This window comes from Vanellus vanellus (assembly GCF_965231255.1).
Source record: "Vanellus vanellus genome assembly, chromosome: 2".
Classification (NCBI taxonomy): Eukaryota; Metazoa; Chordata; class Aves; order Charadriiformes; family Charadriidae; genus Vanellus; species Vanellus vanellus.
The window spans coordinates 11,742,518-11,766,821 of record NC_138906.1 but is presented as its reverse complement, the minus strand read 5'-3'; the positions used below and the strand labels follow the sequence as shown (position 1 = coordinate 11,766,821).

The 24,304-nt window shown below is 39.8% G+C and overlaps 1 protein-coding gene across 1 annotated transcript in view; it reads left to right on the top strand.

Annotated features, from left to right (window-relative positions):
- Positions 1 to 1,493: 1,493 nt before the first annotated feature.
- Positions 1,494 to 24,304, top strand: part of ESYT2 (extended synaptotagmin 2) — a 93,103-nt gene continuing 70,292 nt past the window's right edge. Inside the window, exon 1 of the mRNA XM_082479882.1 lies at positions 1,494 to 1,893. Coding sequence (XP_082336008.1) covers positions 1,534 to 1,893 — 360 coding nt within the window. The 5' untranslated portion in view covers positions 1,494 to 1,533. The remainder of the gene's footprint in view (positions 1,894 to 24,304) is intronic.

The window sequence follows — 24,304 nt, the reverse complement described above, 5'->3', positions numbered from 1 at the left end:
AGCAAACAACTTTTCTTTTTGCACCATTGCCTTCCCAACTTTCCATTTCTCTGGATAATTGAGGTGAGGTTGCTTTCACTTCTTCAGGAAATGAAGCTTACGCGGCTTTCCTATTTGACCGTTTGTATGCGTTTTCATAACTTTTCAGCCTACTGGCTACATTCATTCTCCCTTCGTCCCTGCCTGCAAATACCAGTCTCATAAAGTCGTACCAGTTTTGTGAAAACTAGCAGCTGAAAAGAGGAAAAAGCACCCTCATTCCCACTACGTGAAAGGTTGGCTATTTAAAGCCGTAAGAAAAAAAAAAAAAACTCCTGGTAAATGCTGATTTTCATCAGCAAGTGCGTATCAGCAAACTGATTAGTAACACAGCTAAGGACAAGCAACAGGTGGTTACACCAAAATTAATGAAAAGATAAAGGAACGGTGGGAGGAATGATGTGGGAACCAGGTGTTACTGTGACAAGGGGATACAGGACGCAAGCCCGTAAAAAAAATCAGTTTCGTTTCACAGACCAGGGCTTGTGTAACCCCCAAGAGCCCGAGCGGCGGGTGCCACCCCGGGGACCCCTCTGCCTCAGCGAGGCGGCGGCGGAGCCAGCCCCAACCTGGGCATGTGAGGCAAAGCCTCAGCAAGCGCCTGCCGTGACTACGGAGTGGAGTCACCGGCCTCTGGTCCGTCCCATCGCTCGGTCCTTTAATAACCCTCAGTTGAGACCAAAGAAAAATACGAAGCTTGTTACTGAAGGCTGTAAGGGGTGGGAGCCGTCTCCCCGCACACACGGCTAACGAGGGCGGGGAGGCGCCGCGGGTTGCCCCTGAGGGAGTGCACACCGGCGGGGCCGCGGTCCCCGACGCCTCGGCCGGCGCCACCCAGCGAGAGCGCGCTCCGCCGCCGCGCTCCCTCTCCAGACCGCCGCGCGTTGCTCTCCTCGTCCCGGCGAGGCCCAGCGGCGATGGCCGGTGGCCCTTACGGGCGGGCGGTTGGGCCGGGTGCCCTCAAGCGAAGGCGGGCGGGGCTGTGAGGCGATAGAGGTGCTGGCGGCGCGGCTCGGATCCCCCGCTGGCCCGGATCCTGTCGCGCAGGGCAAACCCGCTCTTCCTAAGGCGGGCCTGGAGGGGAAAGGATGAGAGAGAGTCACCCCGGCCCAAGCCCGGCAGAGGGGAGGGGGCCCGCGGGAGGCCCGGCTGCCCGGGGCGGGGGGAAGCGGCAGGGCGACCGTTCCCGCGGCGGCCGGGGAGGAGGCGCCTCCGCGCTGTGGCACATCCCGGCACAGCCCACCCCTCACCCCCCCCTTCGCCCCCGCCGCACCGCCCTCCCCGCGGCAGCGGTGGTGGTTTGGGCCGGGCCGCCCCGAACCCGGAAGCGGGCGGCGGTTGGTGTCGGTGCGCGGCGAGCGGGGCCGGGCGCAGGATGCGAGGCGCCGCCGCCGCCCTGCCCCCCTGCCCGCTCGCAGCCAGCGCCCGAGGAGGAGGAGGAGGAGCAGCGGGAGGAGCGGCAGCAGCGGTAGTAGAAACCGCCGCTGCGATAGCATGAGCGGGGCCGCGGCTAAGCAGCCCCCCGGCGCGGGGTCCGCCACCGATCCCGCCGCCGCGGGGAAGGCGGCGGTTGGGGACCCGGTGCCGGAGCCGCCGCCGCCGCCGCTGCTGAGCGTGGACGTGACGGGTTTGGTGTCGCAGTTTGCGAGGAGCTTCGTGCTGATCTTCCCCGTGTACGTGCTGGGCTACCTGGGACTGAGCTTCAGCTGGGTCCTCATCGCCCTGTGCGGGCTCTTCTGGATCCGCAGGCACCGCGGCGGCAAGACCTCCCGCCTGGGCCGGGCGCTCGCCTTCTTGGAAGACGAGGAGGAGGCGGTTCGGCTCAGCGTCTCCTCCGCGGATCTGCCTGCGTGGGTGAGTGGCCAACACCCTTCGGCGCTTCCGAGGGAGCACCCGCGCCCGGCGGGCAGCGCAGCCGCCGGGCGGGCCGGGGCCCGGCACCTCCCCGGGGACCCGCGGGGCAGCCCCCGCCTCGCCGGGCTGCGGGGGACGAGGTTCGCTGCAGGCCGGAGCCGGCCTGGCGGCAGGAAGGGAGAGAGAGGGGTGAGGAGATGGCATCTCCCGCGCCCCTGGGCTGCTCGTCTCGCTTTGCCGGCCCCTTTCGGGACTCGGCGCCCAGCGGCGGGAGCGGCGTTGCCGGACGCGGGCAGGCGGAGGGACCATCCCTCCGCCGTGGGGGGGGGTCTGTCGCCGCCGCCGCTACCTGGTCCGTTAGCGCCGGCCGCAGCCGCCTCTGCCGTGTGGTGACAGCCCCGCGGCGCTGGACCCGTCATGGCCGGGCTTTCCCTCACAGAAATAAACTTTACCTCAGGGTTTGGGTTTTTGGTTTGTTTGTTTGGTTTTTTTCTCCCCTCAGATGGGAGTGATACGCGCGTGGTGGATGTAGCCGAGTCCCCGCGGCGCACAGATTTCGCCGCTCGGGCAGGAAGCTTTTCTTAAAAAGTTGAGATTAGAGGCAGCCAAAATCGGTATCTTAACTGTTTTACGGTTTTCAGTGTTATTTAATAGGGAGTGACGGAAAGATGAGGCGGTGTTTCTGGCTGGTTTCAGGTTTGTGACGTTGAAGATGGAGGTAAAGGGGTTTTGGTGGCCTTATCTGTGCATTGCTGTGGTTGGTTCTAAAAGGCTTTCTTTGAAAGTGGAGTCTTCCTTTGAAAGTTTCGGGCTTTTTAATAAGTCTTTAGAACAACTTTTTTTTTTTTTTTTTTTTTAGCTGAAATTCAGCTTCTAAGTTGAATACTCTTTCTTTGTAAGTTTTACTTTGGAGGTTTAATAATTTTTTTAAGTACGGCTGACAGCTAGCCACTGTACAGCGTCCGTCAGTGCTCATCCAGGCCTCCGAACGCCCTGGTCTGCCCCGGTGATCTGCTCTGCGGCTCTCTTGGTCTCCGTACCTGAAGTTTTGAGGGTTTCTGTTAAATCTTTCCCTGTGATTTCTTTGTTGCCTGCACTCAACTCCTCAGTAACAGCCATCCACATCTCTGCTAGGTACTCTTTGCGGTGACTGTGCATCCAGCAGTGTTGCGATGATAGATGATAAGTATCCAAGTAGCTGTTTTCGTGAGATCAAATTGCTGTACCTGGTGTGACCTGTCTGAGCTCTATTAAGGAAGTTAGAGGAGTTCCAGACATCTGGAGAGAATATGGTGTGTAGGTATGAAATGGGACGGTTTTTTACTCCTGTTTCTTCATGTCTTTTACCCAAGTTCTAGTGGAAGATCATGGTAAAAATGGGGACAATGTTTAAAAGAGATGAGGTAATTTTACTGCTTGAAGCTGAGATGTGAGTCTTAAATAATGTGGTGAATACCGTTAAGCCTATGTTGTTTTTCCCCCCCTGCAATAATGCAGCCCTATAATGCAAGTGTTCTGATTTGACGCATTTAAAACGAATTAACTGAAGCTAGATTTGTTGTGGAGAGTTGTATATAGTAACTATCTGCTGGTAACTAAGCAGTAGATAGTCAAGCTTAGCACTGTGTGTAAATTTTATTTTAAGTAACAGTTTGTTACCTTTGATAAAATGGCAATTAGTTCCTGTGTGGAGTTGTTCAAATAACTAAAGATTTAGAAAGGGGCCCCTGGACTGAAGTCAGAAGCAAAAAATCATAGAGAGGAATGAGTGCTGGCTGCGAGCACCTGCATATCCTATGCTGTTATGAGAAAGCAACTGATCAATATGCAGGCTTTCCCCAAAAGTGTGACCTTCTGATACAGCAGTTGGCAGACGTATTGTAAATCACTCTTGCGTTTTTTGTGTTGTGTTTTGTTTTGTTCCCCCCCCTCTTCTTTAATCATGTTCTTAAATTTTAAAGGTCTTGGTTCTTTCCTTTCTGCTGACATACACGCTGTATTCTGGAAGTATCATGCTTCCAAATGTAGCTTCCAGATGAAATGCAATCTGGAAAAGAGAAGTCTTCTGAGAACTGAAGACCCACTTAAATCAAAAGTGGTCTTCAATGTCTCTTGTCATAGTCATTAGGCTTTATATGATTCTTTTTGCTCTGCCCGTAATGTGTCTTGGAAAACTGCTCTTTTCCTTCCTTCTGCTTAGTGTGTTGTCTTGGAGATTCACGGATTTATATCATATTTCAAATAGGAGCTACTGGATGGTATATGGAGCCTGACATCTCTTTAATAGCTATTGAGTTTATCCATCTCAATATGAACTCCAAACTGGCATATGTTCCTTTGGTTTCTGGTCAGGGAAATAAACTTTAAATCATTTGAGTAGGACAGTGCTGTGTTTTAAATATAGGATTTTTTTTTTATTCTTCTGGGACTGAAACTGAGATGTATAAACCATTTTTCAACTAAAATTATGTAACATCCCAAACGTTTATTTGACACGTGATCTCTTTCTGGATATTTTTGATTGGAAAAGAACTTTAGCGGTGTATGTAAGGTGTGATTTCCTTCCCTCCCCACCTTGGGATTGATTGCTGCTTTAGTGATTCATATTAAGTATTCAGTAATACTGCATCGAGTTATTTATTTTTAAGAAAGCGGTTATTGCAGGAGAAGATTTTGCTGCTGGTAATATGCTCAGTTACGATTTGAAAGTGATGCTGTTGTGCTATCACACTAGAGTTCATAACATTAATTATTAGTTTCCTAAATTAGATTCTACTTCTTCCAGAAGTGGGTGGTTATACAATACGAATATTCTGTACTGTGAATGTGAAATGAATTAATTCAACATGAATACAAGTTATGTTATTTAAAATGTCAACACTGAATTCTTTAAAAGAAATATGAATGTGCTGCAGAAATGTTTCATTTACTGTCTTTAAAGAATAAGATCTGTACTCATAGACTTGCTAACATGTAGTTATCGCTCTGCTGTGTGTTTGGAAGATGTCACTGATCATATGGGGTAGGAAGGAGCAGAGGTGGGTGCTTTTCCAAGTCACTTAAAACGAGGCAGCAGAATTTACAAAGAGAAAGGATTGGAGATCAAAATGGTCTTGAAGTAAATTTGACATTTCCCCTTTCTTAGGAACGTTTTTATACACTAGATGTATTTTATACTGGAATGAACGTAATTAAGATGCAAACATATATAAGGAAAGTGGCAATTAAAGTATCACTACTTAGAGGATAGAAGGTAGGAAACCAGGACTCTCAATTTTTAAAGGCCAGGTATCAGGTTGCCTTTTATTTTTAAAACAGTAATGGAATTTCATAATTTAAGTGATATAACAAATTTACTTCGTTTTTATTCTCAGAGCAACCAAAAAAATTAGTTTTGCCATTGTAGGGGTTTTTGGTTGCTTAATGCGACTCTTATAACATGCCAACATATCATGTTCGACATCTTTTTGGATAAGTGAAACTTTGACTCCTGTTTTCTTCAACATGCAGATAAAAAGCTGTGCTGAATTTTTTTTTCCCAGATTAATAGTAAATTTGGCCTGGTACCAGGAGCTGTATCTGTGTGCAGTCTGTCAGCGATCAGCAGGAGGCCAAAATAAGAACAAATCTTAGCGTTTTTAAATAATTGATAGTGAAAACAGATTTAGACAATTTTCTTTGTATCTCTAAGCATGTATTATACAGAGACTGCAATACTGTACATCATTGCAGTAAAAGCAATGCCATATTAAAACATTAATTACAAGTCTGATGTAGCATTTTGTGTCCTACAGACTCACTTCTGTTTCTGCTCTAGTTTGGAGTCACTTTTAGGGTTTTGTTTTTGTTGTTTTGTTTTCTCATCTACTTCAGGTAAAAGGAAAAATCTGCCTAAACCTGAATAGGTGTTGTCGCCTTTTTAACTGAACTGATTTACAGTCCTATTGTAAAGAAATCTGGTAGATCTTTTTCTTGGGAAGCTGTATGAAATTCTGGCAGACTGAGTATTGTGAATTACCATTGAACTGCTATGCCACTGCTACACCTATAGGAAGGAGATAATGTCAGCATGTACTCTTTTCACTAGATGCTGATGTGTAGCTACAACAATCAATAAAACTATTATCAGCCCATGTTTTGTTGAGTGTTTTTGCAATGGTGATGTTCAGTAAAGCATGACTTCAATGGCAGTTGCGTATTTCTTAGTTGAATGTTATGTTGAACAAACTCCTGGTGTTTAAAGGATGAGGAGCCATTCTGAGTAAAAGCAGGCTTTAGAACACCTGTCTGAAAAAGGAAATTGTGATTAACTATGAAATTATTTGTATTTAGTCTCATGTGTTAGAATAAAATATGCATACGTACTTTTGTCCCCCCAAGCTTCTTGTCAAATACTCCAATTATATGGTTAAAGCAGCAAAGACTTAGGTTTTTACTGATATTGGGAAGGCAGACTCAGTGTCTGTAGAAGAAAAATGATTAGGTAGCTCTAACAGCAGGGTCATATCCTGTCCTGAGTGACATCTCAGAGAAGGCCGAGGTGGTTACGCTGTTATGTGTATTTGATGTGAAGGTTTCTTAATGATGTAGAATAAAACTTGCTAACTGGATCTTAGATAGATAGTTCAGAACAAGAATCTCCAAAGAATCCTTGCTAATGGCTAAGTATGTTCTCAGTAAACCTGATAAATAAGTGAACTTCGGCAATACAACATGTGTTTTTAATTGCCATAGAACAAAAAGATCTTCACTTCTAATTATACCTTTGGCTAGTGCTGTTACTTCTGTAGCTGTAGGAATTGTAGATGGGCTCTTATACAACATACTATGAAAAGGAAGACTAAGAAATTGTGACACATTCTTCTGATCCTTTCTCCAAATGTTAGTTGAGCATGTTAGACTGAATTTACCAAGGAGTGATTAAGAAGAAAAATTACTTCCATGTATGGCTACTTAGTGCTAAGATGGATCTAATCAGTTTGTATGGTTAGTACTGCAGATGGCCATATACTCTGTGCTGCCAGCCTGCATCTGGAAAGTATGAAGGAGTGTGAATTAGAATAGAACAATAACTTGTGAGTACTTTAACAACTGAAGTCCATGTCTTCCTTCTGCCTGATTATTTTCTTGCAAAACTGCCTTCTGTTCTATGTGCCTCATAGTGTATGTATACATACATACGTGCATTGTGGGTTTGGGTTTTTTTGTGGTTAGTTTTTTTTTTTTATTATTTTTGTTAAAGGAGGAGTTTAATGTGGTTCAGTATTACTTCTTGTAGTCAAGAAGGTAACCTGGGTGACTTTCTAAGAGCATCCCATAGTTAAGACATGTGAATTATGGTTTTAGGAATAGAGAACCAGAGGAAAAAAAGGCGTTTATGTTGGACCACTGATCGTATCTTCCTGTTTCTCAAATAAAGTTTTCAAATTTAATGTGTTAAAACTCTGCTGAGATGATGTCTGCCATGTAACACATTCTGTCACGTAGTAATGCGGTAAGCATCACGGTGATTCACATGTAAAGATCCTTTTCCAGAATATTTATAGAGGAAAGCCACATGATTAACTGATGTTTATGAACATGATATCAGACTACTAAAGAAAAATACTAACCTGACAGTATTAGTATCCTTCTTGAACTGTTTTTATGTGCCACAGGCCTTCTAAATATGTACGTATAATACATTATTTTTTCATATAACAAATTGATGTTACATAACAGTTATTACTGACTTTGGGGACTACTGCTAATATGTTCTTTAAATGTGCTCTTTTTCGGAATAACTAAGATGTGTACCAGCCATTTTATTTTATTTTTTTAATTTGCATTTTAGTCTGCTAATGTTGTTTCCATGCCTAAATAGTTTTGCATATAAGTGCTGGCCCAGCTTTAGCCAGATTTGAAAACGTGGAGTCCTCATGATCTTGTCAGTAAAGGCTGAGATTTTGTGGAAGGAAAAAAAAGTCTGGAGTAGCAGTTGACCCTTTCTGCCTCTTCTATAAAATTCTCATTTTAAATTACTGCTGCATTTTGAGATTGTTGGCACATCAGAGTGTGGTTGGATATGCATTCTAAGATTTTTATTTTTTGCACACGAGAGCCTGCTGAGAAATAGGAATATGAATCAGGGTTATTGTCAAAACATTTTCATTGTAGTTTTCAGTCATGAAAGTCTGTTCTAGAGATTTTAAGTATTCAAAACAATTCTTTGGTATACTGTTCTTGTTTTTTAAAATGAAAGAAGAGGCAGCATTTTGTTTCTGGTGAGATAAAAATCTTTGACTTAAATAATTTGATTTATATTGCAGTTTATCTCCCATTCATCAAATCATCACTAATTATGGCACGGAAAAGGTTCTTCAGTTGCTGAAATTGCCTTTAGCATAACTTCTTTTGAGCTTTGCAACAATTTTGTGCTGACCATATGCCTGTACTGAATCTGAGGTGTGGATTTGTGGAAGCTGTTTTTAAAACTTATTTTAAAATATGAAGTTTAAAAAGAATGCTGATTTTTTTAATATACTCTGTAGTGTCCGAAACCAGTTTGTCAGAGCCTTGTAGTAGCTTATCAGATTCTGAAAGCAGCAGTTCATGCTTATGAATCAACCAATGCCATTGATTTAGTTTGTTTCGACATGTAGATACAAGGGAATCAATAAAAGAGTGTGATCCTTCTGGAAGGATTACAGAAATAATTTTGTATGAGACGCTGGCAGTTTAGATACAGAGTTTTTTGGACCAGTGAAGTCTCATCTTTCTCTTTGTTTTTCCTTATTGTTGGATAATGTAAATTATATCTGATACTACCTTTTCCTAAGGAAGTTTAGAACAGATGAGGAGCTTTGGAGCTTTTCTGTGGCCTAGCAGGGGTTGGCTTCAAAGTTTTATGTACCAAGCTTGACAGGCCAGCAAAATTTCAACTGTAAAGAAAATTAAATCCTGGTGTTTGTGAGCACTTAATGGAAATAAAGGATATACAGAGATGGAGTATTCAACATATAATCGAATGTGAGTAAGAACAGTGGGGAAATAGTATTTTGATAAGGAAGGGGGAGAGTGTTTTAAACAACTGTTTGAATTAAGTGAATTATGAAACTGAACTATTTAGGGAGGTCTGGCATTTTATCATTTGTATAATTTTTGGATCATAGGGCACTTTGATATTTGTGGGTAAGATTTGTTTCAGTGGACTAAGGTGAGAGTTCTTTAAAGTTTAGAAAGAAAATGTTGGATGGGGAATAAGAGGGAAGAATCAAATCAAGAATTTGCTAAAAGTGACCATGTGTGAAATGCTGGAAGGCAGTTGCCAGCTTGATGTGTTTGACAGTTTATAGTTGTTCAAGATGTTATGAACTGACCCAGGACCCTTCTTCAGTCCCATCTGCCCTGCACTAAATGCTTTTCTCATTTTGCAGCAAAAGAAAGACGGGATTTGGACAGCACTTGCATTCTTAGGCAGTCTTAATACCTTTTTTGAGGAAGCCTTGGCTTCTCACTGGATGAGACTAGCTCTGTAGCAAGTAGGGGAAGATGATAGTGTAATCAAAGGTGTGTGTGTGTGTTTTTTGAAAATAGCGAGTGAACTTAGATTTGTTTTCTTTCCGGCACTTGCCACCTTCTCTACGTGTTGATTTCATAGATGTTGTTCCTTTTATTATGTTTTTAATGTAAATTTTATGACTTTTCTTAGCTGGCAGTTGAAGAATAAGTCACAAAATGGATCATTGTCAGGCCTGGAAAGTGAGGTTATACAAATTTGCCACGTCTGCTAATGGAATAACTGACAGCAATAGTAGGTTTCTTCTCCATTGACTAGAATTAGTCCAGATTAAACTTGGTTTATAGGGAAGTTTCCTTATGAAAGTGAGGCTCAGGAATCCTGACTTTGGGGGCATGTGTTCAGCAAGTGCACTGGCTTTGCTAAGTCCATTCCATTTACCTGAACTTCTCAAGATACTTTGTTTTGATCCCTTGTTCCTTAACATTGTTCCGTATTTCTCTTGAGTCTCTGTCTTTATGTCAGGGTTTGGGTGAAGAGCGGTGTCCCACGTCCTCTTGAATCCCATTGATACAGTGCCTGAGAGGGGGAGGAAGAGAGGTGCTCCTCAGCCTTCTTGCAGAGTCATTTCGTCCCCATCCCCAATAGCTTCTACCAAGCTTCATGTACCAGTGTTTGTTAGACTGGTGAAGTTCTTTTCTTTGCTGTTTAAATGGTGAAGCCTTTTTTTGTTTTTTGTTTTGCTCTCTCTATGCGCTTCCTGTGATATTGTTCAAAGTTAGTGGAGCAGTGAGAATTTTAAAGCTTCTTCCCACTAGCAGTTCCTTATTCATGCAAATATGTATAAACAGTATCCCTAAATTTTATTTGCAGACTTTTCTCTGCACTCAAACACACTTATTGCAGAGAGAATCAGGGACTTTAATAGTTAAAAAGAATGATCCTGCAATTTCAAAACAAAGTAAATGTGCGCTCCTGACAAAAGGGGTTTTCTGCATCCAGTTGCATTTTCCCAGTGCCTTTTGTGCCAGCGTTACAATTAGGCGGCCAAATAAATTCTAAGCTTTTTGCCAGGTTTAGTGTTCAGCTGGATCAGTTCCTTGAGTTAGTTTACTGTGCAACCATACAAGTGCTACTGCCTACAGAAAGGAGTTTATGGATGGAAGCCTGTGGCCAGGTTTAAAGCGAAATGGGACAGTAGCCTGCATGAAGAGGACCTTCTTAGAAAGAGGTGGCAAATAACACTGCTGAGGTGGCAAATAACACTGCTGAGGTGTCTTTGGCAAGCAAAGTTTGGACTTGAACAGTTTATAATGTCAAGTTGCATATCCATGTTCTTTTGTAACATTTCAGTAGACCTGTTAACATACTTAATCATCAAATATATAAACCCTCGGTACTTTGATCCAACTTAAAAGTTGGCCCTGTTTTTAGTGTGTGGCTGGTTCAGGTGACCTCCAGAGGTCTCTTCCAACCTGAATTACTCTATTGTTTCTGTTTTTGTTTTAAGCTGTCATTTAAATTAGCTTTCAGTCTACAGTTGTGGCTTACAAATGGTAAGAAACTGTTTCTGCATAAAATACCAGTATCTATTTAACTATTAAGTGTACTAGGAAAAAAAAAGATGGCTGTCTTTAGAGAGGTGTTTCGTGAGAAGTAGTGAGACTTTTTAAGTCATTCAGAAGCCTGTCAACTAAACAGCTACTATTAAAATTCAATGCAGCAAATTGCTAAAACATACAATTTTTTAAATGGAATTCCTGCTATATAAATAACCTTTGGAAGATGAGTGTTGCCATATGAGTCATTGCTCAGTTTTGTCTGCTACACCCTGATGTGACTACAAAATTCTCCTTAGGAGTTGAAAATTTGAAACAGGGCTAACGGTTTTCAGCTGAAGCAGTCTAGAATTTTGTACCATGAAGTTGTTACTAGAAATATGAAACTAGTTTTACTTGGCTGAAAATAACTGTCATATGACAGACAAGCATTACATTGTCATTTGGCCGTCCTTATCATATAGCAGCATGGGTCAAGTTTACATTAGTTCAGTTGCAAGCACTTTCACCTAATGTTTATATTTGTGATGTAAATTGCATACCTTTTTGCATCTGTTCTAATGAAGACTTTAATTGAGAGAGTCTAGTACAGACTCTAGCACTGTTGTTTTCATAACCTCTGCATTCATTCGGTTAGAACTGGCTCACATGAATTATCCAAACTGACTGAAATAGTTTCCTTTGGGAAGATACTGAAAGATGTAACACTGAATGCAAAGCTAAATGTATTGGCAATCCATTGTGTTGTATTCCATCACTGTCTACCTTTAAAAGGAAGGTGGGAAGAAAGAGGGTGAAGCTCTAAAAGTGCAGCATCTTCCTGTTTCATTTTTAAAAGTAACCACAAGATATGTTGAAGCATGAAGGTTGCTATAAAACCTTAATTGTTCCAATTTGAATTAGTTGTGCAGTATTATGATCCACACTTCTGCTCTTAAAGTTTGTGAGTGTTCATTTTAAAAATAGGTTACTAAAAAAAAAAAAAATAATGGTTCGTGGGGAGGAAAACATTATGTGGGGGAACTCAAATGGAACTTACCAGCTCAGGAAGCTCATAGTTTGCTTTATATTTGAGCATTATTAAGCAAGTTTGATCTGTCTGCATGTTTCAAGCAGACTGTTAATGTAATGAATGTATGATACTTCAAATGAGGAAATGTCTTTTCTTAGTACAGTAAGCTTCCTGGCCCAGAATTTTGAAAAATTGCAATTTGTGTTGAGGCAGGTCTCTTCCCTCCTCCCCCAGTCTACTGATTCATCTTGTTAATTGTTGAGCTAGAATGCTAAATTCTCTTTTATGTGTGGCTATGAAGTTGTCTTAGTCTAGTAATCAATTTTATAATGCAGACTAAATTTATATTTTTGAAATGCTGTGTTCCTCATCCAATGACTTTCTCCTAAAATACTTGAACTAGAAAAAGAATGCTTTTCCATCCACCCACCCTCTGCCAGTTAAATGTCAAATAGCAGCCAGGAAATGATAAGAGAGTGTTTCGTGGAGGGAACAAAAAAACCTGGTGTTCAGTCATTTGACTTGCATGTGTTATAAGAATATTCAATAGTGATTGATATATTAGTTTAAATTGAAGTAATTTCTTGTTTTCTATTTGTTCATGATAGTCTTCATTTTGGTTTATATTTTAGGAAAATATTTGGGCTTTTTGAAAGTGTTCTTGGTTTGTTTTTTTTGGTTTTTTTTTTTTTTTTTCTTTCTTTCTTTTTAGGGTGTATTAGGTATGAGTACTGTGTTGATGTGAATGTGCCTAAACTGACCATGTTCCTTTGATAAAATCAGTTTTCTTATTTCTGTCTTGTTCATGTAAGTCCTTATAATGAGAATTAATTTTCTACTAAATTTGGCTATGCATAAGGCTTTTTAAAGAGGTGCGTATAATATGTGCTTGTGCTGTTTTCAGTTCTTAATATAGGGGTATGATAACAGAAAATGTATTTGCCAACAATTTTTTTTTTCAGTTCCTTTGTGTTTTGAAAATTTTGCAGTTATAGTCTGAAGTTTCTTTCCTATATGGGTCCTGTCTTTCATGAGTTTTCTAAAGTGAGTAACAAAAATGTTACCCATCTGTTCACTTTGTTGCTTTGATTTACCAAAAAAAAAAAACCAATGGAGTTTGGGACTTTTTTTTTCCTTTTTCTTTTTAGTTCATTAGGGTAATCTGTTACAGAGCCATAGTGACAGACTGAAAATAGGTTTGATTTGGGAATCACTTTTTTTACAAATCAATTTCTCATAAGAATACAAACTCTAATTTTACTATATGAGAGATGAGGAATGACAAAAGTGTTCTTTTAAAACAGTAATTCAGGGTTAAGTGGTTTGTTCCAGCACACACCTGTTGTTATTGGTGTACCTGCTTCCTTTATACTGAATTTTTTGATTTTCTGGGATAGCTAGGAAGGAAGCCTGTTGTACTAGTAACACCGTACTTCTGACAAAGTTGTCACTGGAAATATAAGTGTGTATACCTGAAATTAGGTATTTTTCCTCTTTTTTTTTTTTTTTTTTTTTAAATTTGGGGGATTTTTTTTGCTAGTGCTTAAACCTCTGTTGGGTTTGGGGAGAGGGTCTGCACAATGTGGCTCTAGATATTACGCAGGAGTGGTAGGCAATTGTAGTTGGCAGTTCTTGTTTAGGGATAAGTGTAGACAGGACCATTATGGCCTAATGGACAATTTTTTAAGGTCTTCAAACATTTACTTGGTAAATGGGTAGCAGGAAAACTCTATGGGATACCAGGGGACAGCCTGTGTTGGTTCTGGCTGAAGGAATCCAAACTTTCATCTTCACTTCAATTGAGTTTGGTATTAGGGATGTAGAATATTTGGCAGATATTTTATAAAACTTTTTTTAGATTAAGAAGTGGAGGCATTTGTGCTTGAAGTGAAACTGGTAAAGGGGTGGAAGTGATTGTAGTTTTTACTTAGCAGCTGCTTTAAAGCATTTATCCTTGACTGTAGTAACATCGATTCACATCTGTGTCCTCAGAGTGCAAGCTAAAAAAACTGCAGAATGTCATTTAAGCTTCAATTTATTGAAAAGCAATAGAAATGTATCCACTTGCCAAAGAGAGGAGATTAGTTCCTAAAATTAATGGGTTTTAAGCTCTGACAAATCACTTTGGAATTTCCTCTACTGTAAGGTTAGGATTCTTGATTCCCATGCAACATCTAAGCATCTAGTTTAGATGTAACCTATAAGAATTTAGAAGGTCATTTGCTTTCTCGCTTGAGACTTAGCGGTGCTTGCGGAAATGTTTTTTCTTTTTGTCAGCCCTGGTCGTTTTGTGGGTTTTCATTTCTTCTAGTTTCTTCTTCCAACAATCGAAGTGATGAACTCCAGCTCTGCTTTCTGCTGCTGTGATTGTTTGCATTTCCAGGCACATGGAAATAACATTCCTGTCTGTCATACTCTAGCAAAGAACGCAATGTATAAGTAAAGCTGTTACATTGCGATCTCCTACTGGGTAAGTGAAAGAGCAAAAAACCCTCTGATTCGGAGCAGCTTAGATTAGTCGATGATGTGGGATTTGAAATGTCACTATTTTAATAGAAAGTAACTGTATGAGCTCCTGAGGATAAAAGAGAACATTGAGAATGAGACACTGAAATACATGTCCCAAAGACTGTTTTAATTTTTTCCAATGTAGTTTCAAGTTACTTATAACTGCAGACATTTCCATAGACAAATATATATTCAAATATGTAGTTAAAACAAAAGTCTTCAGTTTATTTAGTCGTTTGGTTTTCTTAAAAAAAGTCTCATAGATGAACGTTAAGCTTGCTGACTACTTGATGTCCTGACAATTTTTCAAATACATTGAGCAGAGTCAAGACTGTATCACATGCAGCAAATCATATATGGCAACAAGAATGGTGGATTTGATTTCAACATCCCTTTGATAATGAAAAGAAATAAAATCGTTGCTTTTTTCCTCAGAGGCTAGTTGTACATGGAAAACCCTTTACAAAATTCTTGAAAATACTTTTTTCAGCTGGAATAATATAGTTGCAAATTAACTGCTATTTGTGCATTATCTCTGAAAATAACTGTGGCATTTTACTCGGGAGGTTTTAATTTAATTTTAACTGTCATCACTGCATTCTTCTAAACTCAAGTGATGTCTTTTGCAAGAAAGCGATTACATGTGATTAAGAGCTGTGTACAGATCCTACTGCTGAAAATATCTGTTAGCTGTGCTGGGCTGGAATTCAGGCCTAAAACAGCACAATCAACAGTAAAAGCCATAAAAAATTCTATTGCCAATTAGTGCACTCAATGAAGTTCGCTGTAGCAAACTGAAATGTAGATTCATCCTACTGAACTTGGACACCTCATTTCAGAGATGTCTCTTTCTGCCATCTGTCAGTGGGAAGGGATGAGCTGAATTTTTTGCAAGAGGTCCCTTTTCTCTGTATAATAAGAACCTAGAGTAATGAGGTCGCAACTTCACTGCTACTTTTTACGTGCCTGAATTTAGCAAGGAATAATGTGGGCCACAGCTGTTAGATTTTAATTAATACGTGTAGTAAATATTCTGTTGTAGAACTTCTAAAAAAATATTAGCACTGTGCAGCAGCATCTGTTGTAAAATCTGCTGAGAGTTTAGGAGGTAACAGTGACTTGACTGCATCTGTTACTCCTTGCATGTGCACAAACAGTAACCTCTCCTTCAAGAGAAGAGCAGGCTAAGGAAGGTTCTGCCTAGAAGCAATCAAATAAACTGGCATAGTTACTTTGGCATTGCCATGGGCAAGATTTCTTGAAGCTAGATTTTAGGGAACTGATCAACTAGGTGGTTGATTATTTGCAGTTGTCTTCAATTGACAGAAACTTCTTTCCACTCATCGAATTAATATTCAGTTTATTTCTAGGCACAAGGTGTTTGGTTTCCACCTAGAAGTAGAATCTGCTTAACCCAAATTTAGACATATAAGTCCAAATCCTCTTGAGATTTTCTTTATGATCAATACAGGCATCTCCAGAGGACTTTATCTGACCATAGGAGAGATGTTTCAAGAAGTCAGATGCCTCTCCGGAGGCCCTTATTTCTCTCTATTAATGATACAGCAGGTATAGAGTGACTAGATAATACCTGGACATGTATAAGACAGAATTTTGAAAATCAGAGAATAATTCGTCAATTGCAGTTGCCTACTGTTCACCAATATGGGAATCTTCAAAATGGAAACCTTTGAAATTGCTGTGAAGCCATATATAGGTAAAAAAGGTTGCTGAGATGTAAAAAGAGTCTTCCTGTTGTTGTAAACTGCAACCAGGATCTAGTAGGTCTGAGCTGATTATCTCTGTTCCAGCTATACTGTGCAGATATCCGAAGTGGGACACTAGGTGTGAATTAAAAATGCAAAAATGGTGAGCTTAAGTATCAGTTATAAGCAACTCATTCTTTAGAGAGTCTATTGTGTTCTTAATGTTATGATTCAATTGTAGGCAGTATGTTTATAAAGTGACTTAATACTGCTGTCATTGATTAAAGTAGTATTGATTTATGACGGTTATTTTTACTGCTAAATTGGGAAGTGGAAGAATATAGACTCTAATGGTTGCGTTTGGGGTAAAAATATTCGGGAGATCCCTGAATGCTTTGGTTGTCTTCAACATTGATGATAATCAGGAATGAGAGAAGAGGTGACAGCTCTGTGCTGCTTTTATAAAAGGAAGAATGTATCCAGCTCTTCTTTCTTCACTCTTGCTACCTCTCCACCCTGTCTGTCAGACACCCAACGCTGGAACGTTCCTCCTCTGTGTCCAAGAAGATACCGAATCTTGATCACTCAGCTACTTGCTACCCATCATGTGTTTGAAAGGCAGTAGCTGCCTTTTTTACAAGGACTGGTTTCAGTTGTGGGTAAACATCTTCATGCAAGCACTTGCTGAGCGTAAGCAGTGATTGTGGGTATAGAAACAAGTTTTTGTGGTTCAGGTGAGCAACTATGGATACTTGATTGGGCATGCTACCTGGAAGTAAATTGATGGTATTATTGAAAATCTTTGGTATAAGCTCATGACGGTAGTTTTTCTTCACTATACTTTCTGCTGAAGGGCTGGTGTTGTAACTGCTTATGTAGAAACTACAGTATATTTTACAAAAAATATAGGAACTCTTCTCTTTATTTGCGTATGTTTGAGAGTTTACATTAAAAGCAGAGAAATTAAAATGGAGTATCATTTAAGATCTACATTGTCAAACATTAAACTGCCCAAACATCAGGGGAAGGCAGATTCTTTAGTTTCTAGTATTGTTTTAAAAATAGCCGAGCTTAGAAATAGGGCTTATGTTTTTTAGAGTTTATGATAGCTTTCTTTCCCTATTTTTTAGAAAGGAAAAACTCTTTAACAGAGACTGGAGAATGTTTTGATGCAGAGCGGTGTAAGATGACTGTTTTGAAAGACGGTATCAGTGATGGTTCACAGTCATAACATAAGAGAAAGTGTCTGTGTCTGCAGGAAGCTGGAATCTCAGGGGATGTTTCCTGGAACCAGGGCCTGCAGGAATTATGGCAGGGTGAAGTGGAGCATTGCAAGCTGACAAATGGGCTTTTTGTTTCTATTTAGTCATTTGTATTTTTGTATTTACTATTGATATCTTAAAAGATGTCATCTTTTTAGAACATGGTCACTAATTTAACAAACAAAAAAAGTCAAATGTTGGTTTTAAAGTCCAAATTTCCTACTTATAGCAGTATTTTTTTTTTTCCCCTTGCCTTTGTTGATTTGTAAAGACTTACACAGAAGGACAAGTGACTGAACAAATGTTGCTGTTTACACAAGTCAAAGGATAAACAGGACTGTCAAATATCTGGGCATGTTTTAACTAAAATATTGCAACATGTATTAGTGTGTTAGAGAAAAGGTCCTGCATGCCCTTTTACTCATTTGCTTCAATTCCGCTTGTGGGGCTTCATCTTCCTTTTTTCTAAGTGTAGACTTGATTATGTTGCAAACTCGGAGGTGTGTGCCAGGCAGTGTTCATCTGTTTGTGGATGATGATGATGATAAATCTTGTAGTGTGTGAACGGTGTGTTTTGGTATTGAATTCACTTTCTGATGAAAATTATTGTACAGTTGTAGAGAAACATCGCAAGCACACTCCTGCTTGTCCGGTGTGTAGTCCAGAACAGCAACTTCTGCAACTGTGAAATTCTGTTTATTTCAATTTTTTACTATTTTTAAGGAAAATTGACTTAATTGGTGTCAATTTTTAGTCTCAATGCTGGGCTGTCAGTCTATTTTTAATGTTGTATTTGTCTTAGGCGCTGTATCCACATCCCAGGGCAAAACTGTACGTGTTGTGTCCCCCTGCTGAAGGATTGTTCTTTTGATGCTACTGAATTCATAGGAGTTTGGCATCTGACTTTACTTGGACGAGGATTTTACCCACTTTTCTAATTTCAGAATAAAAGAAAAGAAAAAAAACCCTCTGCATTTATATATGAAAACCTACTGCTTCTGAGCTTCCCACAATATTTTTCTGTTGATGACTGTGTGGCTGACAAAGTCTTGCAGGGGATCTGCAACTTGCTGGCTGTTATACTGTACAGATGCCATATGTGTCAATCCAGTAGCATAAGCTGGCATGTTTTCCTCAGAGGATGCGGTTTGAGTAGTATCCTTTCCTTCTGCGGGTTTGATTTAAGTACACTTACTCTGCTTTTTCTAAAATAACTACTTGGCTAAGAGGTGCTAAGCTCAGTCATGGGACAGATATTCCAGCTGAAAGATAGGCCATTGAAACAGATCCACAATTTGGATGTATACAGGAATTGGAAGCTGTGGGTGCAGATTGAAAACGTGCTTGTTAAACCTTTTCAATATATAATGAAAATACCATTTCTACTTCAAAACCAAGTGGTATTAGTGGGTGAGGATTTTTGTGTTGAACATTATCTTCTGTCATGTGATGAAGTGGTTTGGTTGTTTGTTTTTTTTTTCCTCTAAAGTATCTTTTCTTGCTAATGCATAGAGCCGAAATAGTAAGACTGAGGCAGTCTGGCTTTTGGTTCCACCTTGTAACTCAAACATATGATGTGGCATACCTAAGTTTAGAAACTTGCTTTAGCAGGGAGTGCTTTGGTGTCTTTCCTTAGCAACCCAGCCTACCAAAACCACACCAGAGCTGCCCTTCCTGGTCTGTGCTGAGGAATGGTAGCAAACTCTGTGGTTTTAAGGTGGAGTTTATAAACAGAAATAGGATAACGATGCCTGCAATTGCAGAGGATTGGAACTCCGTGGTCAATGTTTTACAGTTATGTATTTCATTGGTCTCTTATTTTCAGCATGATCCTGCATGAGGGTAAAGGCTGCCCTAAAAATCTAGAGCATCAGTTTTGCCTCAAGTAAACTTATCTGATGTAAGGGATTTATTAAAATGGAGTTAATATTTTTTTTGTTGTTGTTTTTTGGGGGGGATAGAAGGGGTGAAGGAGGATGACAACAGCTGCTAAGAGTTACAGCCAGCCTTTGCAGAAACTGAGAGAATATTCAGGGAAGGATGACTCCATAGTACTGCTTCGTTTTTTCTTTTTCCTTAGACATCTCTTCTGGTTGCTGTGTTAGCTGGACCTTTGATCTCTAGCGCAGAAGTTCCTGTGTTATGAGTTGCCAAGGAAATGTGTGACATATTTTGAGTATCTTTTTCTAACAAACAACACCATACTGTATTCTGTGCTGAAATACGGTCTATTGGGAAGTCAAAGCTGTTTTAGAGAGGGTAGAGAACAAATGTTATGAATCTTAGAAATTTTAGTATGCACCTGATAATTAGAAATACTAAGCTTTTTATAATAACTGGTATAAGAGTCTGGTTAAATGCTTGAATGGAAGAACCAGAAAGAGTTAGACATGTAAGCTGTTTGTCATCTGATACCCGGTGCTATCAGGTGTTAACTAGGGCTTTCCTCCCCACCATTTGTTATCACTGCGTTAACTGAGACCCGAACTAAACTTTACCACTCCTTTTTTTTTTTTTTTCTTCACATTTTTAGAAGGTTGTGTTTTCTGTTACTTTCTCAGCAGAGTTTTATAGTTTTGGCGAGAGTTTATCACTGACTATTTACAGGTTCAGCAAAACTGCCAGGAAATTTCTAGTGTTTCAGCTAAAAATGATACAGGGGGATTTTAAAATGCCTGTTATACCTTGAATGATTTCTGATTACGTTTAAAAAATGTTTTGATACTAAGAATAAACTCTGGCTGAATAGTACTGGAGTGCAGTAAATAGAAGTTACGCACTTTTGCTGATGTTAGGAGTCAGATTCAGTCAAAACAGGAGTGTGTGTATGTTTTCTTTTAGTGTAAGAACTAAATAATAAGCACATAAGAGCTAAATAATAAGCATATTCTACAGACTTGTTTGACTTCTTAGGATGTAGGTTAACCCAGCTTGAATTTGCATGCTCTGATACTGAATACCACAAAAAAAATCAAGTTCTCCCTTCTGTGGTTTTTTTTTTTTTTGTATTTTCAAACACAGATTTGCAATTTGCTCACCCCCAAACCAATAAAAAGTAAATGAATGATGTCTGTCTTGTTGGAGTTCACATAGATTTGTTTCAAATGTATTGTGAGTTATAGGTTACATTTAAAAAGAAAAAAAAAAAAAAAGAAAAAGGTTAACCTATAAAATTTGGGGTTCAGTAGATGGAGATGCTTCATGCTAAAATATGCACATTGAGTCATAGGAGATCATTTTACTCTTCAGTAATTAGCTGCTGGTAAGCCAGTTAGAGACAGGAAAGGACAGTTAGTCTGCCTGAGAAAGAGGACAGGCAGTCCTGCAGAAGTTGGTCAGTACTTCTTAAACACTTACCCTTCTTGAAAATTGATGTCCATTTTAGCCTACACAGACCACCTGCACGGTTCCCTTAGAGAGTTTAGCTATGTAATCTAGCAAGTGTTAACAGGAATAAGATCTCCCTGGTGAAGGAACCTTAGTCTTAGTGAATCAGAGCTCCTGACTACAGGGGTTAGTAAAGCGGGTAGCATGGGTCAGTGGAGTGAAAGGACAAGAAACCTTCAATGTTTCAGTCTAGACAGCAACAGCAAGGATGGCTGACAGTTTGGTGCAGAGCCCAGCACTTCTTTTCAGAGCCGTAGACAGTTCAAAGGATAGTAAGTTGTGCTGTGGCGCTGATTGTATAAGCTATTTTGAAAGGTGATATTTAGCAATTCAGAGAGGAAAATTGTTCTTCTGTTGACCATCAAGAGAGCTAGATGCTCCGGCATGCAGTGGGGTAGGAACATGCCTGGATTCTCAAGGGAACTGAAAAGGAATTTCTTACACAGGCTTAAAAATACAAGGGATGTCATCTTTTTGAAATGTGACAAATTGGAAATAAGGTGCTAATGCCTTTATGCAATTTTTTAAGACCTGAAAGCTCAAATTTCAAGTTATTAAGACTTTATTTGGGAAAGGAGGAGAAGGAATGAAATTATTTTTGAGAATAAAAGGGTAAAATTGATAATATGTGAAACAGTACTATTATGCAAGATTTTTCAAGTGCTAAAATTCAGTGTGTCCTTGCAGCTATGGTTCATGCTACACCTTTCAGCAGTTTAAACGTTTAAATCTGTGTCTCTGCTTTCAGTAATGATCGCAATGTTTGTGGGAATCTGGAGATGTACTAATGTGGGCTATCACAAAATGTTATTTTGTAAACATTGGTTGCACTAGGTCTCTGTAACTTGGTGTGACAGCAAGACTTTAATAGTATAAATCCAGTTCTTGATATTTTGCTTGTGTAGAGTATTATTATGCTATTCAGTTTTTTATTTTATTTTTTTTTAACTCTGCTTGTCCTGGCCTTTCATTGGACATTAGTATTGAAAATGTAGTTTATTGCTGTGAATGCCCACTGCAGGTGAGATTGGAAAAGGGCATCCTGCTGTCCTAAGAGTTGATAATGATTTCTGACCTTCTGAATAAGGAAGTAGTGTAGCTAACAGCACTATTGTAATTTTGGTAATAAGCGATGAAAATGTTAAACCTAAGTTCTTCTGTTGCCTCACTTTAAGAAGTGCTCGTATCACTTCTGTTCCAGCTGACAATTTAGAAGAATGGTAAACGGTTAGATGAAGAATGCCTTGAAATGTTTATGTTGGGAGTCTTCCACTCCCTGTAAGCTTGAAGATTCCTATCTTTCAGTGAGTCTTTATTCTTGATGGGTTCTGAATGGTGAATGTGAACTTCAGCGGTATAATCAAAGGGCTGGCTTTTTGCAGGTCTGCCAGGCAGCAGACACCAGTCAGATGTCAGGAAAATGTGTATATAGGTGACTTGTTAGGTCTCGGTGGACCTGCATGCTGAACATAATGATGGTTTTAGTCCTTGCATTGCTGGTACATCCAGTGATTTAATGAGTGCTTTTAAATATAAATCCCTTGATATGAAATATAAAGGATTTTTTACTATTAAGTTAAAGAGATTTTTTAAATTAAAATGAAAAGCCTAGCCATCAAATTGTGAGAAGCATAACTTCATTCCCTCGGTCTATGCATTTATCATGATAATTTTTTTTTCTTGTAGAGAAAGATTAATTATATTTTTTGGCAAAATTAAGTTTTAAAGACTCTCTTTCTTGTTTGCAGTAACTTCTTTTGAGTCTTAGGAACATTCCCTGTCAAATTTGACGTATTGTGCCACGCTGCTGAAGTTACTTGTTGGAAATCTCCCACCCTGGGAAGCTGAGATCTTGTTTTAGACATGGTCCAGAAACCTTAATTAAATTCTAGAGGAAAAATACTAACTAGGTGTGAAAAATACGTATGTTCCTGTGTCAGAATATCATCTTATGTCAGAGGTTCTGCATGTGCATCCTTCAGAAAGTGGAAACCATTAAGGTTCCTGCAACTTCTACTTTTTTTTTTTCTTTTTTTTCCCCCAATCCTGTCCCAGTGCAAACTGATCACTGAAAATTTAGTCCTTTTCCAGCTGGAAGGTAAAAAAGAAGTGTGAACACAATTTAGGCAAAATTACAAGATCTTCTTAAACTGCAGTGAGAATAAAGCAGTTTGGTTACAGAGTTGACAATCTCTGTATTGAAGCCTGAGTTGTGATATATAGTGCTAGTATGTTGGTACTTGAAGATAATTCTGAAAGATGAATCTTAGGTAGAGGACTGAAGGCTTAAAGGTTTCTGTTTAGAGAGAGGTAACAGCCAAACAAAGGAAAGCTGCGTGATTCACTCTAGCAGACCTAGTAGGCTCTGTTTAGGGTAGATTCTGCATCCAGATATGACAGAAACCCATGTCAGTGTATTTCCAGATGTGTAGAAGGAAGTGGTAAAGCAAGGGATTTTTGTTGTGTGTGGTGTTCTTCAGGTTTATACCATGATGTTCTTCAGATTACGCCACGATGCTTGTAGAAGTTAAATGGTGCTCAATTTTTAGTTTCTAGGCTGAACAGCTTTCCTCGAGTTGGGGTTGCAAAAGCTGAGTGTCAGGCTAGAAGTAGGATTTCCCAGGTCCCTTACTAACAGACTACTATTCTGTCATTCCTCTAGAGCAGCTGCTTGTAATGCCTGTTCCAGAGGATTTTGTTATGGCAAATTGCTGCTAAGTGGGAGGTTTTCTGGGTGACTTTGTATTGCAGCATGCTTGCTCCATCTGCAAAAATAGCAGCACTTAGGCAAATTTTATCTAGTTTTTGTAATGGTGAGTCAAACTGCTGAACAGTAATGCAGTTTTTGACAAGCCTCACTGCTAGTATGAGTGAAGCGTATTTAATAGATGTTGAAGTGACAGATATGCATGGAGAAAATGAAACTTGTGCTTTGTAATGTCTCGGCCTCCTTCAGTTCTGAATTGCATGACTGGCTTCTGGGCTGCTGTTTCAGTTTATCAGAGCTCTGGAACCTCTTAGGCAGGACTTTTCTCTTGCAAATACATCATTATTTTGCATTGCCAAAGACATTGTTTGCCATAGAAGTTCAGGGCAATGTCCAGGTGAGAATATTCTGGTGGTATTGTGGGGCTGCAGAGGGATGGATTCTGAATCCACAGCTGCCACAACTTCAAGTTGATCAGATTTTTGCTAGGCAGCTAGCAAAAACTGGAGGCTTGTTAATTTTCTACATGCTCTTCCAGTGAATGCTGTAATGGTAATGGGAGGAAAAACAGACGGACAACTTTTTCAATTACAGTCATATATGTATTTTATATATAATATATTTTTTAAATCTAAGCAAACTAGCATCTTTATATTATTTACATGAGAAACGTAGGTACATTTATGGTCATTGGTAAAAATTAAACGAGCATTAAATATTTTGAATTTAATTTTATGTTTCAATTCTAGCACAGCAGAAAGGTTGGATGTGA